The sequence below is a fragment of the Rhyacophila brunnea genome, unplaced genomic scaffold (assembly GCF_057557595.1).
Source record: "Rhyacophila brunnea isolate RB1 unplaced genomic scaffold, BYU_Rbru_1.0 scaffold_213, whole genome shotgun sequence".
Lineage (NCBI taxonomy): Eukaryota > Metazoa > Arthropoda > Insecta > Trichoptera > Rhyacophilidae > Rhyacophila > Rhyacophila brunnea.
The window spans coordinates 109,432-129,223 of NW_028232875.1; the positions used below are offsets into that span (position 1 = coordinate 109,432).

The window sequence follows — 19,792 nt, forward strand, 5'->3', positions numbered from 1 at the left end:
GTGTAATAATATTATGCAATTTACGTATGGAGTACCTATACGAATTGAATAAAGAAATAACGACGTATCTACGTGTTCGATATCAGTCGACACCTGAATTGTGTTGGTAGCCCTGAAAAGGGCTTTTGTTTCAATAAAATGCGAGCGAGCGCGTATTATTCATCTCCATCTCTATCCTCATTCATCTCGTCTACTGTCGTCGTCGTCATCCACCCGAGATACCCCCCTTCCCGGGCTGCCGTCGTCGCATCATCGTCATCGTGATGATTAGATTAGATTCGATCGCGGCTTCTTACTTCTTCGCAGCGGCTTTCTTCGCGGCGGGCTTCTTCGCAGCGGCCTTCTTGGGCTTAGGCGCCTTCGGCTTCTTGGTGGGCGGCTTGGCTGACTTCTTCGCCTTGGTGGGGGTCTTGGGCTTGGCGGCCTTCTTGGCGGCGGGGGCGGCCTTCTTGGGGGAGGCGGCTTTCTTGGCGGCTGCGGCCGATCTGGCCGCGGTTTCGAGAGGAGCCGACGACTTTCTCATGGCGGTCGCGGGCTTCTTCTTTGCGGCTGCGGCCGAAGACTTGCCTCCGCCGGCCGCGGCGCCCTTCTTCTCCTTGGATGAGGCAGGGCGCGATTTCTTCGCGGCGGGCTTCTTGCCAGAGGCGGAGCCGCCCGCAGATTTGGCCTTGCCGGCTTCCAGTTTGAACGAACCGGAGGCCCCCTTGCCTTTGGTCTGCACTAGGGCGCCGGATTCGACGGCACCCTTCAGGTATTTCTTGATGAATGGCGCCAGCTTGTCGGCGTCCACCTTGTAGTTGGCCGAGATGTATTTTTTGATCGCCTGCAGGGAGGATCCGGCGCGCTCTTTCAGCTCTTTGATGGCGCTGTTGACCATCTCAGAGGTCTTGGGATGCGTCGGCTTGACCTTGGGCTTCTTCGCGGCTTTGCCTGCTGCCGATTTCTTCGCGGGGGTAGAGGGCACCGGCGAAGCGGTGACGGGTGCTGCTGTATCTGCCATCTTTGCGTTATTCGATTGATTGAATAATAGAATGAAATATAATATTAAATTATATTATATTATATCGCGGCGTATATTCTGCTTGCTATCTATCTGTACGATGCGCTAGAGTGAAACGACTCGAACGGCTCGCGGATTGTATACGGCGAGAGCGAGACGGGTGCCGCAGTACCGATGTGCGAACGCCGCTCTCAGAGATGACGTTCGTCTAGATCGGCGATTTTAGTCACGAATTGCACCGGCATTTTTGCTTCGATCTCTCGATATTTTTCAATTTTTCGCAGCCGCCGCCCTAGCGAGGGGGTTCAGGGGTGGGCGGTTGCGCCGCCCACCGATCTGTCTGTCGTTTCAAAGCGGGCGAATGGTCGCGAGTCTGTCCTCGGGCTCGCGGGATGCGTTTCAAATTGGAATTGTGTCCGCGCGCGCACATAACGTGTCGGGAAAATGGCCGTAGATTCGTTAAAAATTATCAGATTCCGACGATCGAGCCTTCGTCCGGCGCGTCGATATACCTTCTCGCGTTTGCAATCGGCCGCGGGCCCCTGGCGCCCCCGCGGGCGTCGCGATCCGCCCCCGAGTCGGCCGGAGTTAGCACAAGACGATCGCGGCATACAAACATTACTGTATCGGGCGAAGACGACGGCGGCGGCCCCGCGGTGCTCGATGCAGTCGGCGGTGTTCACGAAGTTCTGCAGCAGGCGAGCAGACGGACGATGGTGCACGGTATCACGGTGCACGACGGTGAAGAAGGAAGCACGACACGAGAATAGAATGTTCAATTCGAATAATTAGTTACCTAACGATAGATTGCGATAGGTACGGCGCGATCGGTCGCTCGCTCGCTCACTGCGCCTCCCTCCCTCCCGCGATAGATAGATAGATAGATGGATGGATGGATGGATGGATAGTGTGAAGCGAAATATCGTAAATAAATAGTTAGTTAATTAATTAAATATGATAATATGATATAATATTATGGGTGCGTTTAATATGACCGATGCGAAGCATACATACGACAGAAATATGAGAGTAGAAAACCATAGCAACCGAAATCATCAATAACAACCGACAACAAAAATGTCATTATTTGTTACTATCAAGTACCTACCTATATGAAATCAAATATAAAGACATTGGAAGGAAGATCACTCTAAGATATCGATCGGGGATTCGGAATAAACTATTCCCTATTCCCTATTCCCGAATCCGTGTGTCATGTACGTATGTAACATAAAATCTATCGTACGATGCAAAATTATCCGATTCGCATTATTTATGTATCGCATATCGAAGGATCGATGAAATAACAAACAGATGTGTAATATCATGTTATGTAGGTACCTAAATCTAATGTGATGTTTTCTTTTTCAGATGCACGCACGCACGCATGCATTCCATGCACCTAAGATGTATGGATAATATTATTAATAGTATAATGATGACTTATTGTTGTATATTACTGAATAATAATAAAATTATTCACAGATACATCGATTCTTATTATTTTCCTATCATATCATATCATCCTTCGTGGCGGGCTCAGTTAGTTATCTAGTCTAGTTTATAATAATACGGTGTGTTGGATAGTGATATAATAATTATAAGCGTAGATGCAAGATAATTATTGTAACAAATATTCGTATTATTATTACAATAGGTGGGCGGTCAGTCGATTTATTTTTCCTGCCTGGCATAAATATTGATAGCGAAACATGCGATTCGATCAATTCGATTTGAAAATATTGGCGGCCCTTAAAAGGGCCTTTGCTTATAATTCTTTCTTCATGGACTTCACTTGGAGCTGGTGTATTTGGTGACTGCCTTTGTTCCTTCGCTGACGGCGTGCTTGGCGAGCTCTCCGGGCAGAAGGAGCCTGACGGCGGTCTGGATCTCCCTGCTGGTGATGGTGGAGCGCTTGTTGTAGTGGGCGAGGCGCGACGCTTCGGCGGCGATCCTCTCGAAGATGTCGTTGACGAAGCTGTTCATGATGCTCATCGCCTTACTGGAGATTCCGGTGTCGGGGTGCACCTGCTTGAGCACCTTGTAGATGTAGATTGCGTAACTCTCCTTCCTCCTCCTCTTTGTCTTCTTCTTGTCTCCCTTGGAGATGTTCTTCTGGGCTTTGCCGGATTTCTTGGCGGCCTTTCCGCTAGTCTTGGGCGGCATGATGATCGGCGACGGGTATTACGATAACGATAGATAGATTAGGTAGGTGCGCGGTGTCAATCGGCGGCGGTGGCTCGAATGAGAATGCCCGCGCAACTTTGACTTTGGATCATCCTTCAGTATTTATGGGGCTCACATACGTTAAGCATTATCCCCTTCGTCTCTATTATTTGGTCGCTGGTGAAGGTTTCTCTGAATTTACGTGTGCGATTTTACTCCGGGTCTTGAGGAGACCCGTTTATTACGGGGTCTTGAAGAGACCCGTTCGGGTCTTGAGGAGACTCGGGTGAGGTTTTAAGATCCTCTATATGGCAAGGGGTGTTGTTTTAATAATGAATTTAATTTTAATTTTTAATCTTAGTTAAAAATGAGAAAAAGTTTTTAACTAGTAATGGATATGTTCGTTTAGCATTCTCATTCGAGCCACAGCCCGGACCACCGTCTTCACCGTCCGAGTTATTGCCCATCAGCCGATCATCAACCGCCAAAGGCCAACGGCGGTATTGCCTTCTTGTTTGATTGAAGACGCCAGAGGAGGAGGAGTTTGAGTGTAGCATCGGGACATCGGAATCATGCACGGGGCGGAGTTCATCGTTGAGAGTCCGCCGCGCCAGCTTACGTCCCATCCAATTTTAGCGGGCTTGCCAGCACGCCATCTCAGGAGGCCAGTCATGCTCGTTCCGAGGCATACACCACACCAGTCCAAGCGAGTGAAGTCGAAGAAAGAAGAATAGAAAAACGATAACCACTCGTTTTGGGATGTTAGGCCCATCATGATTGCTCATCAAAATTTGAGCCGCGGCGGGGTGAAAAACTCCGGGAGTGTTTGTGAGACTCTCCCGGCCAAAAACCCCGCCGCTGTGATTTGTATCTGTAAGCTTTATTATAAAAAGAACAGGTTAGTAAGAAGAAGGAAAAGGTTGCGGTCTATGTTTCGAGAGAGGAGTCATCTAGTACGAGTCTTGGGCTGCTACTCTCTAGTCATCCATCTGTGTGGGCTGTGCCATTTGACGCTCGGCTCAGAGTTTTGAGGGCGGTTCGCGGCAGCTCGAGACGACAGAGAGGGGCAGCTTTGGATCTGTATCTGTAATCATAAGTGGCATTTTTATATTTGTTATATTTATTATCTGTTCCTGCGTCGTAGTTGTTTGTTTTTGTTTTTGTTTATGCTGGGTCCTGCCTTTATTCTCCTAAGGAAGGACCTGGGTCTGTCATGGTCCATGACTGTATTCTCGTCGTAGTCGTTGAGATTTTTGATTATAGCGTTTGGATGATTATCCATTGACGCGTAGAATTTTATCGCTAGTTTTCCTATGTGCTCTTCTAGCGTTTCCATTTCTAGGTCTCTATGTAGTATTTTATTGCGGACGTAGTTTGGGGCGCCTGTAATCGATCTTAGGACTATGTTTTGAACTACTTGCAGCTTCTTGATGAGGTTTGGGCTGCCGTGAGCCCAGATGGGGCAAGCGTAGGTCATGATGGGTCTAATTATTGCTGTATGTAATAGCAGTTTGCCTCTCATGGAGACTTTGCTGCGCCTACCTAGCATTGGGGTTAGTCTGGCTTTTACTATTCTAGCTTCTCTGTCTTTTGAGTTGATGTGTTTAAAGAATGTAAGATTCTTATCTAAGTGAAGTCCTAAGTATTTGACCGTGGTTGACCACGGGATTAGTTTTTTGCTCATGACGAGTTGATTTCTGATTTTGCAGAGCCTATCGCCCCTATGTCTGAAGATAATTGCCTCGCTTTTGCTGGCATTTAGTTTGATGCGCCACTTGTCGCACCATTTAACTATTTGGTTAGCTGCTAGTTGAACTAATTTAGTGGCCTGGTTGAGTTGGATAGATCTAGCTAGTATGGCGGTGTCGTCTGCGTATTGAGCGACTATACAGGATCTTGCGGAGGTATTGCTTGGGATGGGTATGTCTCTGGTGTAGAGGTTGTATAGGATGGGGGCTAGTACCGATCCTTGGGGAACTCCAGCTTTAATGCGTCTGATGGAAGATTTGATTCCGTGGTATTTGATAGAAAATTGTCTTCTGGTTAGGAAAGAGTTTAGGATCTTGATCATCGGCAGTTCTATTTCTGCTCTGGAGAGTTTGACGATCAGTCCCTCGATCCAAACCTTGTCGAAGGCCTTCGCTATGTCCAGGAACAGTCCTGTGGTGAATTTGTGGTGGTTGAGTGCATCTTTGATGTACTCTGTGGTGCGTAACAGCTGGTGGTTCGTGGAGTGGCCTTTTCTAAAACCATGCTGCTCGTCTGGTATGAGTTTTTTCTCATCTATGGTGATTTGAAGTCTGGATTTTATAGCTCTTTCTAGAATTTTACTCATTGTGGGGAGTAAACTAATTGGCCTGTGGTTCTGGGGGAGTTTTAGGTTCTTGCCTGGTTTAGGCAAGAGAATAATGTCAGCATTTTTCCATGAGTCAGGGAAGTACTGCTGTTCTAAGCAGGCGTTGAGTATGTTGGTTAGGTACTCTACGCCAGTGTCTGTGAGATTTTTAAGGGTAAGGTTACTTATCCCGTCTATGCCAGGAGCTTTGCGGTTTCTTAGTCGCTTAATTAAAAATTCAGTTTCGTCTATTGTGACGGCTACCATTGGTGGCGGTGGAGGACTAGGTGTGGCATTGACTATGGCTCTGGCTTCTCTGTTGATTGACTTTATGTGTCTTCTTTTATCTCTGTATTGAGTGTCTGATGCCCGCGCAAACTTAGACTCGCTCTTTCAGGTCACTGTGTAGAGCGATCGGCGCGCGGCTTTGCAAGTCGCGTTATGAGCCGCACGTCTCCCGCTGCGGCCGCACCGCGCGCGATTCTAAAATAACGCAAAAAAAAAGTTTTCAAGCAAACTTGACAAAGGACCGTCCGTCGATTCAGGTCGACGCTTCTTTCGCACAGTTAATTTTCAACACTACCCCGTCTCGCCATGTCTGGTCGCGGAAAAGGCGGTAAAGTCAAGGGAAAGGCAAAGTCTCGTTCGAATCGCGCTGGACTCCAGTTCCCCGTCGGTCGCATACACAGGCTCCTGCGCAAGGGAAACTACGCCGAGAGGGTGGGTGCCGGTGCGCCGGTGTACCTGGCCGCCGTCATGGAATACCTCGCCGCCGAAGTACTCGAGTTGGCGGGAAACGCGGCCCGCGACAACAAGAAGACCAGGATTATCCCTCGTCATTTGCAGCTCGCCATCCGCAACGACGAGGAGCTGAACAAGCTGCTCTCCGGCGTCACCATCGCCCAGGGAGGAGTGCTGCCCAACATCCAGGCGGTGCTCTTGCCCAAGAAGACTGAGAAGAAGGCGTAAAAAAAAAAATATAAAGATTACATGCATATTAATCCATCTATCGTCGTACAAAAGGCCCTTTTCAGGGCCGCCATTTTTATTCAAATTCGAGTGGTAGCGTATCCGTGTCGAGCTCGTTATTGTGTCTCATTATTCATCGACAGTAGGACATTATTGAAATTGTTATTATTATAGGTATTAGCGCAATACAGAGAGTACTGTCCATGTTACAATAAATGTTCTGCAAATTCAATATTTGAAAATACATCTAAAATAAAAAGTAGGTATATAATTTCGTAGTAATTCATGAGGAGATAGAGATGCGTCGATCTCTTGTTTGTTAAGAGTGGCGGTTTCAGTAGTTTAAATAGTTTTGTAGGATAATGATTGTGATATATGTACCTATTTATATAGGTGAGGAGCATCTATGTAAGATATGATAAGAGGCTGTTTAATTAATATTATGAGGGTAGATATTATTTGATGAATCTCACCTCACACGCGTTGCGTTATTATATTATATTATTAGGTGGTAAGTATATTTTATTTAATCGACTGTTCAATTGATCAATTACAACAGACGCAAAATTACTTACAAAACTATTTATCCAAAAATAGTGGAACACGCAGAATGATATTATATTATACTTACTTGGAAAATAGATAGCCAAGTAGGTAGTATAATAATATACTACTATTATTACAGGCACATAACGACCGATCGATCGCTCACGGATGCGTAAACATTCGAATGTCAAAAAATTTGCGGCCCTGAAAAGGGCCTTTTGTGATAGATAGATAGATGGGTATGATAACAATATTATTATTTTTTTTAATTTTTAAGCGCGTTCGCCGCGGATTCGTCTCGCCAGCTGGATATCCTTGGGCATGATGGTGACGCGTTTGGCGTGGATGGCGCAAAGGTTCGTGTCCTCGAATAGACCGACGAGGTACGCCTCGCTGGCCTCCTGCAGCGCCATGACGGCGGAGCTCTGGAAGCGCAGATCGGTCTTGAAATCTTGAGCGATCTCGCGCACCAGTCGCTGGAAGGGCAGCTTGCGGATGAGGAGCTCAGTGCTCTTCTGATAGCGACGGATCTCACGGAGAGCGACCGTACCGGGCCTGTAACGATGGGGCTTCTTCACGCCTCCTGTGGCCGGCGCGCTTTTCCTCGCGGCCTTCGTGGCGAGCTGTTTGCGGGGAGCTTTTCCGCCGGTGGATTTTCGGGCAGTCTGCTTGGTACGAGCCATGTCTTCTTCTTCAAAGTAGTAGGTTCTGAAACGAGCGTTCAACGAGGAGTGCGCGCGCGACCCTACTCGGTGACTTATATAGAGAGATCCGCTCGCTGCGATTGGTCGACGCGGTCGCCTTCGGCGGAACAGTGGGGGGTGATCACTTTCGTCGGCGTATCGTTTTGAGGTCGAAATATTGCCTGAAAGTTCATTTTTTTTTAAAATATCCTTTTTTATTCTATTCCGCAATTATTATTAATAGCCGTTATCTTTATTGCGCACTCGCTTTGCGCGAAATGCGCAGCACTGGGCGTGGTTGCGCCGCGGCGCGCCAGAGCGAGACGCACTCGCCCGCGCCTTGAATTCGCAAGGAAGGGAGCGAGACGTCGCATACGCGCGTCTATAAAAAGAGACGTCAGAAAATTAAAAGATTCATAATTCGTCTGGCGGCCGCAGTGAGCGCATCGCATCGTTTCGATTTTTGACATCATCCACTTTTTGACACGCATACAAGATGACCGGTCGCGGTAAAGGAGGAAAGGGATTGGGAAAAGGTGGCGCCAAGCGTCACAGGAAGGTTCTTCGCGATAACATCCAGGGCATCACGAAGCCTGCGATCCGTCGTCTGGCACGTCGCGGCGGAGTCAAGCGCATATCTGGCTTGATTTACGAAGAGACCCGAGGAGTCCTGAAGGTGTTCCTCGAGAACGTCATCAGGGACGCCGTCACCTACACGGAGCACGCGAAGAGGAAGACCGTCACCGCCATGGACGTCGTGTACGCCCTGAAGAGACAGGGTCGCACCCTGTACGGTTTCGGCGGCTAAGCTGGCCAATACGATACGATACCATCTCGTCTTGATACAATACAGACTGACTACTACAATATAATGATGGATGAGTGGGTTGGTTTTAATGCTATGCCCGCTTAACTATTATTATGTGAATATATCTATCTACTCGCATACAAACGGCCCTTTTCAGGGCCACCATGTCTATTTCGTTCGATCCGTTTGCATTCGTATAGTATCGCAGTAATAATGCATGCAGTGGTGTGTGCATAGAAGGGTGGAGGTGAAATACAATTTATTTTATACGTTTCTGAACTGAAAATATGTTTGATTTGCTTAGGTTAGGTTTGATTTTGACAGGTTAGATTTGATTTGATTAAGTTAGGTTAGATTTGGTTAGGTTAGGTTTGATTTCATTAGGTTAGGTTTGATTTGATTAGGTTAGGTTTGATTTGCTTAGGTTAGGTTTGATTTGCTTAGGTTAGGTTAGATTTGATATCATTAGGTTAGGTTTGATTTGGTTAGGTTAGGTTTGATTTGATTTGATTAGGTTAGGTTTGATTTGCTTAGGTTAGATTTGATTTGCTTAGGTTAGGTTTGATTTGATTAAGTTAGGTTTGATTTGATTAGGTTAGGTTTGATTTGATTAGGTTAGGTTTGATTTGCTTAGGTTAGATTTGATATCATTAGGTTAGGTTTGATTTGCTTAGGTTAGATTTGATATCATTAGGTTAGGTTTGGTTTGATTTGATTAGGTTAGGTTTGATTTGCTTAGGTTAGGTTTGATTTGATTAAGTTAGGTTTGATTTGATTAGGTTAGGTTTGATTTGATTAGGTTAGGTTTGATTTGCTTAGGTTAGATTTGATATCATTAGGTTAGGTTTGATTTGATTTGATTAGGTTAGGTTTGATTTGCTTAGGTTAGATTTGATATCATTAGGTTAGGTTTGGTTTGATTTGATTAGGTTAGGTTTGATTTGCTTAGGTTAGATTTGATATCATTAGGTTAGGTTTGATTTGGTTAGGTTAGGTTTGATTTGATTAGGTTAGGTTTGATTTGGTTAGGTTAGGTTTGATTTGATTAGGTCAGGTTTGATTTGGTTAGGTTTGATTGGGTTTGGTTTGATTTGATTATGTTAGGTTTGATTTGATCAGGTTAGGTTTGATTTGATTGGGTTAGGTTTGATTTGATTAAGTTAGGTTTGATTTGGTTAGGTTAGGTTAGGTTTGATTAGGTTAGGTTTGATTTGATTTGATTAGGTTAGGTTAGGTTTGATTTGATTAAGTTAGGTTTGATTTGATTAGGTTAGGTTTGATTTGATCAGGTTAGGTTTGATTTGATTGGGTTAGGTTTGATTTGATTAAGTTAGGTTTGATTTGGTTAGGTTAGGTTAGGTTAGGTTTGATTTGATTAGGTTAGGTTCGATTTGGTTAGGTTAGGTTATTAGGTTAGGTTTGATTTGGTTAGGTTAGGTAAACCTAACCTAACCTAACCAAATCAAACCTAACCTAACCAAATCAAACCTAACCTAATCTAATCAAACCTAACCTAACCAAATCAAACCTAACCTAATCAAATCAAACCTAACCTAACCAAATCAAACCTAACCTAATGATATCAAATCTAACCTAAGCAAATCAAACTTAACCTAATCAAATCAAACCTAACCTAATGAAATCAAACCTAACCTAACCTAACCAAATCAAACCTAACTCAATCAAATCAAACCTAACCTAATCAAATCAAACCTAACCTGATCAAATCAAACCTAACCTGATCACATCAAACCTAACTTAATCAAATCAAACCTAACTCAGTCAAATCAAACCTAACCTAATCAAATCAAACCTAACTTAATCAAATTAAACCTAACCTAATCAAATCAAATCAAACCTAACCTAACCTGATCAAATCAAACCTAACCTGATCACATCAAACCTAACTTAATCAAATCAAACCTAACTCAGTCAAATCAAACCTAACCAAATCAACAAAAAAAAAAAAAAATGAATTTAGTGTTAATTTTAAATTTTAGCTAGGTGAGTGAGTATTCGTCTTGACATAAGACAGTGTAATAATATTATGCAATTTACGTATGGAGTACCTATACGAATTGAATAAAGAAATAACGACGTATCTACGTGTTCGATATCAGTCGACACCTGAATTGTGTTGGTAGCCCTGAAAAGGGCTTTTGTTTCAATAAAATGCGAGCGAGCGCGTATTATTCATCTCCATCTCTATCCTCATTCATCTCGTCTACTGTCGTCGTCGTCATCCACCCGAGATACCCCCCTTCCCGGGCTGCCGTCGTCGCATCATCGTCATCGTGATGATTAGATTAGATTCGATCGCGGCTTCTTACTTCTTCGCAGCGGCTTTCTTCGCGGCGGGCTTCTTCGCAGCGGCCTTCTTGGGCTTAGGCGCCTTCGGCTTCTTGGTGGGCGGCTTGGCTGACTTCTTCGCCTTGGTGGGGGTCTTGGGCTTGGCGGCCTTCTTGGCGGCGGGGGCGGCCTTCTTGGGGGAGGCGGCTTTCTTGGCGGCTGCGGCCGATCTGGCCGCGGTTTCGAGAGGAGCCGACGACTTTCTCATGGCGGTCGCGGGCTTCTTCTTTGCGGCTGCGGCCGAAGACTTGCCTCCGCCGGCCGCGGCGCCCTTCTTCTCCTTGGATGAGGCAGGGCGCGATTTCTTCGCGGCGGGCTTCTTGCCAGAGGCGGAGCCGCCCGCAGATTTGGCCTTGCCGGCTTCCAGTTTGAACGAACCGGAGGCCCCCTTGCCTTTGGTCTGCACTAGGGCGCCGGATTCGACGGCACCCTTCAGGTATTTCTTGATGAATGGCGCCAGCTTGTCGGCGTCCACCTTGTAGTTGGCCGAGATGTATTTTTTGATCGCCTGCAGGGAGGATCCGGCGCGCTCTTTCAGCTCTTTGATGGCGCTGTTGACCATCTCAGAGGTCTTGGGATGCGTCGGCTTGACCTTGGGCTTCTTCGCGGCTTTGCCTGCTGCCGATTTCTTCGCGGGGGTAGAGGGCACCGGCGAAGCGGTGACGGGTGCTGCTGTATCTGCCATCTTTGCGTTATTCGATTGATTGAATAATAGAATGAAATATAATATTAAATTATATTATATTATATCGCGGCGTATATTCTGCTTGCTATCTATCTGTACGATGCGCTAGAGTGAAACGACTCGAACGGCTCGCGGATTGTATACGGCGAGAGCGAGACGGGTGCCGCAGTACCGATGTGCGAACGCCGCTCTCAGAGATGACGTTCGTCTAGATCGGCGATTTTAGTCACGAATTGCACCGGCATTTTTGCTTCGATCTCTCGATATTTTTCAATTTTTCGCAGCCGCCGCCCTAGCGAGGGGGTTCAGGGGTGGGCGGTTGCGCCGCCCACCGATCTGTCTGTCGTTTCAAAGCGGGCGAATGGTCGCGAGTCTGTCCTCGGGCTCGCGGGATGCGTTTCAAATTGGAATTGTGTCCGCGCGCGCACATAACGTGTCGGGAAAATGGCCGTAGATTCGTTAAAAATTATCAGATTCCGACGATCGAGCCTTCGTCCGGCGCGTCGATATACCTTCTCGCGTTTGCAATCGGCCGCGGGCCCCTGGCGCCCCCGCGGGCGTCGCGATCCGCCCCCGAGTCGGCCGGAGTTAGCACAAGACGATCGCGGCATACAAACATTACTGTATCGGGCGAAGACGACGGCGGCGGCCCCGCGGTGCTCGATGCAGTCGGCGGTGTTCACGAAGTTCTGCAGCAGGCGAGCAGACGGACGATGGTGCACGGTATCACGGTGCACGACGGTGAAGAAGGAAGCACGACACGAGAATAGAATGTTCAATTCGAATAATTAGTTACCTAACGATAGATTGCGATAGGTACGGCGCGATCGGTCGCTCGCTCGCTCACTGCGCCTCCCTCCCTCCCGCGATAGATAGATAGATAGATGGATGGATGGATGGATGGATAGTGTGAAGCGAAATATCGTAAATAAATAGTTAGTTAATTAATTAAATATGATAATATGATATAATATTATGGGTGCGTTTAATATGACCGATGCGAAGCATACATACGACAGAAATATGAGAGTAGAAAACCATAGCAACCGAAATCATCAATAACAACCGACAACAAAAATGTCATTATTTGTTACTATCAAGTACCTACCTATATGAAATCAAATATAAAGACATTGGAAGGAAGATCACTCTAAGATATCGATCGGGGATTCGGAATAAACTATTCCCTATTCCCTATTCCCGAATCCGTGTGTCATGTACGTATGTAACATAAAATCTATCGTACGATGCAAAATTATCCGATTCGCATTATTTATGTATCGCATATCGAAGGATCGATGAAATAACAAACAGATGTGTAATATCATGTTATGTAGGTACCTAAATCTAATGTGATGTTTTCTTTTTCAGATGCACGCACGCACGCATGCATTCCATGCACCTAAGATGTATGGATAATATTATTAATAGTATAATGATGACTTATTGTTGTATATTACTGAATAATAATAAAATTATTCACAGATACATCGATTCTTATTATTTTCCTATCATATCATATCATCCTTCGTGGCGGGCTCAGTTAGTTATCTAGTCTAGTTTATAATAATACGGTGTGTTGGATAGTGATATAATAATTATAAGCGTAGATGCAAGATAATTATTGTAACAAATATTCGTATTATTATTACAATAGGTGGGCGGTCAGTCGATTTATTTTTCCTGCCTGGCATAAATATTGATAGCGAAACATGCGATTCGATCAATTCGATTTGAAAATATTGGCGGCCCTTAAAAGGGCCTTTGCTTATAATTCTTTCTTCATGGACTTCACTTGGAGCTGGTGTATTTGGTGACTGCCTTTGTTCCTTCGCTGACGGCGTGCTTGGCGAGCTCTCCGGGCAGAAGGAGCCTGACGGCGGTCTGGATCTCCCTGCTGGTGATGGTGGAGCGCTTGTTGTAGTGGGCGAGGCGCGACGCTTCGGCGGCGATCCTCTCGAAGATGTCGTTGACGAAGCTGTTCATGATGCTCATCGCCTTACTGGAGATTCCGGTGTCGGGGTGCACCTGCTTGAGCACCTTGTAGATGTAGATTGCGTAACTCTCCTTCCTCCTCCTCTTTGTCTTCTTCTTGTCTCCCTTGGAGATGTTCTTCTGGGCTTTGCCGGATTTCTTGGCGGCCTTTCCGCTAGTCTTGGGCGGCATGATGATCGGCGACGGGTATTACGATAACGATAGATAGATTAGGTAGGTGCGCGGTGTCAATCGGCGGCGGTGGCTCGAATGAGAATGCCCGCGCAACTTTGACTTTGGATCATCCTTCAGTATTTATGGGGCTCACATACGTTAAGCATTATCCCCTTCGTCTCTATTATTTGGTCGCTGGTGAAGGTTTCTCTGAATTTACGTGTGCGATTTTACTCCGGGTCTTGAGGAGACCCGTTTATTATGGGGTCTTGAAGAGACCCGTTCGGGTCTTGAGGAGACTCGGGTGAGGTTTTAAGATCCTCTATATGGCAAGGGGTGTTGTTTTAATAATGAGTTTAATTTTAATTTTTTAATCTTAGTTAAAAATGAGAAAAAGTTTTTAACTAGTAATGGATATGTTCGTTTAGCATTCTCATTCGAGCCACAGCCCGGACCACCGTCTTCACCGTCCGAGTTATTGCCCATCAGCCGATCATCAACCGCCAAAGGCCAACGGCGGTATTGCCTTCTTGTTTGATTGAAGACGCCAGAGGAGGAGGAGTTTGAGTGTAGCATCGGGACATCGGAATCATGCACGGGGCGGAGTTCATCGTTGAGAGTCCGCCGCGCCAGCTTACGTCCCATCCAGTTTTAGCGGGCTTGCCAGCACGCCATCTCAGGAGGCCAGTCATGCTCGTTCCGAGGCATACACCACACCAGTCCAAGCGAGTGAAGTCGAAGAAAGAAGAATAGAAAAACGATAACCACTCGTTTTGGGATGTTAGGCCCATCATGATTGCTCATCAAAATTTGAGCCGCGGCGGGGTGAAAAACTCCGGGAGTGTTTGTGAGACTCTCCCGGCCAAAAACCCCGCCGCTGTGATTTGTATCTGTAAGCTTTATTATAAAAAGAACAGGTTAGTAAGAAGAAGGAAAAGGTTGCGGTCTATGCTTCGAGAGAGGAGTCATCTAGTACGAGTCTTGGGCTGCTACTCTCTAGTCATCCATCTGTGTGGGCTGTGCCATTTGACGCTCGGCTCAGAGTTTTGAGGGCGGTTCGCGGCAGCTCGAGACGACAGAGAGGGGCAGCTTTGGATCTGTATCTGTAATCATAAGTGGCATTTTTATATTTGTTATATTTATTATCTGTTCCTGCGTCGTAGTTGTTTGTTTTTGTTTTTGTTTATGCTGGGTCCTGCCTTTATTCTCCTAAGGAAGGACCTGGGTCTGTCATGGTCCATGACTGTATTCTCGTCGTAGTCGTTGAGATTTTTGATTATAGCGTTTGGATGATTATCCATTGACGCGTAGAATTTTATCGCTAGTTTTCCTATGTGCTCTTCTAGCGTTTCCATTTCTAGGTCTCTATGTAGTATTTTATTGCGGACGTAGTTTGGGGCGCCTGTAATCGATCTTAGGACTATGTTTTGAACTACTTGCAGCTTCTTGATGAGGTTTGGGCTGCCGTGAGCCCAGATGGGGCAAGCGTAGGTCATGATGGGTCTAATTATTGCTGTATGTAATAGCAGTTTGCCTCTCATGGAGACTTTGCTGCGCCTACCTAGCATTGGGGTTAGTCTGGCTTTTACTATTCTAGCTTCTCTGTCTTTTGAGTTGATGTGTTTAAAGAATGTAAGATTCTTATCTAAGTGAAGTCCTAAGTATTTGACCGTGGTTGACCACGGGATTAGTTTTTTGCTCATGACGAGTTGATTTCTGATTTTGCAGAGCCTATCGCCCCTATGTCTGAAGATAATTGCCTCGCTTTTGCTGGCATTTAGTTTGATGCGCCACTTGTCGCACCATTTAACTATTTGGTTAGCTGCTAGTTGAACTAATTTAGTGGCCTGGTTGAGTTGGATAGATCTAGCTAGTATGGCGGTGTCGTCTGCGTATTGAGCGACTATACAGGATCTTGCGGAGGTATTGCTTGGGATGGGTATGTCTCTGGTGTAGAGGTTGTATAGGATGGGGGCTAGTACCGATCCTTGGGGAACTCCAGCTTTAATGCGTCTGATGGAAGATTTGATTCCGTGGTATTTGATAGAAAATTGTCTTCTGGTTAGGAAAGAGTTTAGGATCTTGATCATCGGCAGTTCTATTTCTGCTCTGGAGAGTTTGACGATCAGTCCCTCGATCCAAACCTTGTCGAAGGCCTTCGCTATGTCCAGGAACAGTCCTGTGGTGAATTTGTGGTGGTTGAGTGCATCTTTGATGTACTCTGTGGTGCGTAACAGCTGGTGGTTCGTGGAGTGGCCTTTTCTAAAACCATGCTGCTCGTCTGGTATGAGTTTTTTCTCATCTATGGTGATTTGAAGTCTGGATTTTATAGCTCTTTCTAGAATTTTACTCATTGTGGGGAGTAAACTAATTGGCCTGTGGTTCTGGGGGAGTTTTAGGTTCTTGCCTGGTTTAGGCAAGAGAATAATGTCAGCATTTTTCCATGAGTCAGGGAAGTACTGCTGTTCTAAGCAGGCGTTGAGTATGTTGGTTAGGTACTCTACGCCAGTGTCTGTGAGATTTTTAAGGGTAAGGTTACTTATCCCGTCTATGCCAGGAGCTTTGCGGTTTCTTAGTCGCTTAATTAAAAATTCAGTTTCGTCTATTGTGACGGCTACCATTGGTGGCGGTGGAGGACTAGGTGAACAAGGGAGGAGGCACTGCCGTCATCATCAAGTCAAAAATTGATCACTGCCCCTCAAACCGACCATCGCTCGCTACTCCAACCTTCACTCCCAACATAGAGGAGACCACAGTACTGGTTAACACCAAAAACTACGGTCTCATTCAATTTACCTCCATATATATTCCACCTAATAGAGATCCCACCCCCCAAGAACTCCAAGACCTCCTAGACCCACTTTTTCCCACATCGATAATAGCAGGGGACTTCAACGCCAAACACCGGATATGGAACTGCCCGCGCAGCGACTATAAAGGCAATAACATCTTTCAGTTCACTCAGGACACCCAATCAATCGTAGTGGCTCCCTCAGAGACCACCATACGCACCTTATATAGACCTTTTAACGTCTTAGACTTCGCTATCCTCAGGAACACTAGCTACATCCCAATTATCCGAGCACTAGACGAGCTTAACTCAGACCACAAACCCGTTCTACTGTACCTGGGAGACCCAGTAGACCCCTTTGCCACACTGCCCGACTCCACCAGATACAAAGTATCATGGGAAGATTTCGGTGCCTATATGGAGGAACAGCTCACACCCCGCACACTTCTCACAGACGAAATAGAAATAGACTCCGCAATAGCCGATCTAACGACTACTATACAAGAGGCTCTCAAAGCAGCCTCAACCCCCATTAGCCCAGACCTCAAACACAGACTCGACCTACCAAAACCGATTAGACTCCTCATAACGGAGAGAAACAGAAATAGAAAACTCGGTCAGGAAACGGGCGATCCTGCTGCCATCTCTAAAGCCAAAGAGCTGAAGAAGAAAGTCAGAAAAGAAATCAGACGCTTTTCCGAGGAAACTTGGGTAAAAAAACTAGAAGACCTAGTGAAGGGCAGCCACCCTTACTGGTCACTAACTAAAATCCTGCGGGTCAAAAAATGTCCCATTACGCCACTAGACGGCCCAAGAGGCCCAGTCTATACTACCCGAGACAAGTGCGAGCTGTTTGCGGACAGCATAGAAGATCAATTCACTCCAAACCCGATAGCAGAATCAGACTCGGATACAGAAACATACTCTGACACAGACACAGATTCAGATTCAGACACTCAATACAGAGATAAAAGAAGACACATAAAGTCAATCAACAGAGAAGCCAGAGCCATAGTCAATGCCACACCTAGTCCTCCACCGCCACCAATGGTAGCCGTCACAATAGACGAAACTGAATTTTTAATTAAGCGACTTAGAAACCGCAAAGCTCCTGGCATAGACGGGATAAGTAACCTTACCCTTAAAAATCTCACAGACACTGGCGTAGAGTACCTAACCAACATACTCAACGCCTGCTTAGAACAGCAGTACTTCCCTGACTCATGGAAAAATGCTGACATTATTCTCTTGCCTAAACCAGGCAAGAACCTAAAACTCCCCCAGAACCACAGGCCAATTAGTTTACTCCCCACAATGAGTAAAATTCTAGAAAGAGCTATAAAATCCAGACTTCAAATCACCATAGATGAGAAAAAACTCATACCAGACGAGCAGCATGGTTTTAGAAAAGGCCACTCCACGAACCACCAGCTGTTACGCACCACAGAGTACATCAAAGATGCACTCAACCACCACAAATTCACCACAGGACTGTTCCTGGACATAGCGAAGGCCTTCGACAAGGTTTGGATCGAGGGACTGATCGTCAAACTCTCCAGAGCAGAAATAGAACTGCCGATGATCAAGATCCTAAACTCTTTCCTAACCAGAAGACAATTTTCTATCAAATACCACGGAATCAAATCTTCCATCAGACGCATTAAAGCTGGAGTTCCCCAAGGATCGGTACTAGCCCCCATCCTATACAACCTCTACACCAGAGACATACCCATCCCAAGCAATACCTCCGCAAGATCCTGTATAGTCGCTCAATACGCAGACGACACCGCCATACTAGCTAGATCTATCCAACTCAACCAGGCCACTAAATTAGTTCAACTAGCAGCTAACCAAATAGTTAAATGGTGCGACAAGTGGCGCATCAAACTAAATGCCAGCAAAAGCGAGGCAATTATCTTCAGACATAGGGGCGATAGGCTCTGCAAAATCAGAAATCAACTCGTCATGAGCAAAAAACTAATCCCGTGGTCAACCACGGTCAAATATTTAGGACTTCACTTAGATAAGAATCTTACATTCTTTAAACACATCAACTCAAAAGACAGAGAAGCTAGAATAGTAAAAGCCAGACTAACCCCAATGCTAGGTAGGCGCAGCAAAGTCTCCATGAGAGGCAAACTGCTATTACATACAGCAATAATTAGACCCATCATGACCTACGCTTGCCCCATCTGGGCTCACGGCAGCCCAAACCTCATCAAGAAGCTGCAAGTAGTTCAAAACATAGTCCTAAGATCGATTACAGGCGCCCCAAACTACGTCCGCAATAAAATACTACATAGAGACCTAGAAATGGAAACGCTAGAAGAGCACATAGGAAAACTAGCGATAAAATTCTACGCGTCAATGGATAATCATCCAAACGCTATAATCAAAAATCTCAACGACTACGACGAGAATACAGTCATGGACCATGACAGACCCAGGTCCTTCCTTAGGAGAATAAAGGCAGGACCCAGCATAAACAAAAACAAAAACAAACAACTACGACGCAGGAACAGATAATAAATATAACAAATATAAAAATGCCACTTATGATTACAGATACAGATCCAAAGCTGCCCCTCTCTGTCGTCTCGAGCTGCCGCGAACCGCCCTCAAAACTCTGAGCCGAGCGTCAAATGGCACAGCCCACACAGATGGATGACTAGAGAGTAGCAGCCCAAGACTCGTACTAGATGACTCCTCTCTCGAAGCATAGACCGCAACCTTTTCCTTCTTCTTACTAACCTGTTCTTTTTATAATAAAGCTTACAGATACAAATCACAGCGGCGGGGTTTTTGGCCGGGAGAGTCTCACAAACACTCCCGGAGTTTTTCACCCCGCCGCGGCTCAAATTTTGATGAGCAATCATGATGGGCCTAACATCCCAAAACGAGTGGTTATCGTTTTTCTATTCTTCTTTCTTCGACTTCACTCGCTTGGACTGGTGTGGTGTATGCCTCGGAACGAGCATGACTGGCCTCCTGAGATGGCGTGCTGGCAAGCCCGCTAAAACTGGATGGGACGTAAGCTGGCGCGGCGGACTCTCAACGATGAACTCCGCCCCGTGCATGATTCCGATGTCCCGATGCTACACTCAAACTCCTCCTCCTCTGGCGTCTTCAATCAAACAAGAAGGCAATACCGCCGTTGGCCTTTGGCGGTTGATGATCGGCTGATGGGCAATAACTCGGACGGTGAAGACGGTGGTCCGGGCTGTGGCTCGAATGAGAATGCTAAACGAACATATCCATTACTAGTTAAAAACTTTTTCTCATTTTTAACTAAGATTAAAAATTAAAATTAAA

General features: G+C 45.9%; 5 protein-coding genes across 5 annotated transcripts; 2 read left to right on the forward strand and 3 right to left on the reverse strand.

Annotated features, from left to right (window-relative positions):
- Positions 1-2,791: 2,791 nt before the first annotated feature.
- Positions 2,792-3,166, reverse strand: LOC147070558 (histone H2B-like). The gene has a single exon (XM_085949294.1). The coding sequence runs from the start codon at positions 3,164-3,166 to the stop codon at positions 2,792-2,794; it is 375 nt and encodes a 124-aa protein (XP_085805420.1).
- A 2,929-nt stretch (positions 3,167-6,095) lies between these two features.
- Positions 6,096-6,470, forward strand: LOC147070559 (histone H2A). The gene has a single exon (XM_085949295.1). The coding sequence runs from the start codon at positions 6,096-6,098 to the stop codon at positions 6,468-6,470; it is 375 nt and encodes a 124-aa protein (XP_085805421.1).
- Positions 6,471-7,288: 818 nt separating this feature from the next.
- Positions 7,289-7,699, reverse strand: LOC147070560 (histone H3). The gene has a single exon (XM_085949296.1). The coding sequence runs from the start codon at positions 7,697-7,699 to the stop codon at positions 7,289-7,291; it is 411 nt and encodes a 136-aa protein (XP_085805422.1).
- Positions 7,700-8,195: 496 nt separating this feature from the next.
- Positions 8,196-8,507, forward strand: LOC147070561 (histone H4). Its single transcript, XM_085949297.1, has one exon. The coding sequence runs from the start codon at positions 8,196-8,198 to the stop codon at positions 8,505-8,507; it is 312 nt and encodes a 103-aa protein (XP_085805423.1).
- Positions 8,508-13,332: 4,825 nt separating this feature from the next.
- Positions 13,333-13,707, reverse strand: LOC147070562 (histone H2B-like). Its single transcript, XM_085949298.1, has one exon. It carries the CDS (start codon positions 13,705-13,707, stop codon positions 13,333-13,335), a length of 375 nt encoding a protein of 124 aa, XP_085805424.1.
- Between the last annotated feature and the right edge of the window lie 6,085 nt (positions 13,708-19,792).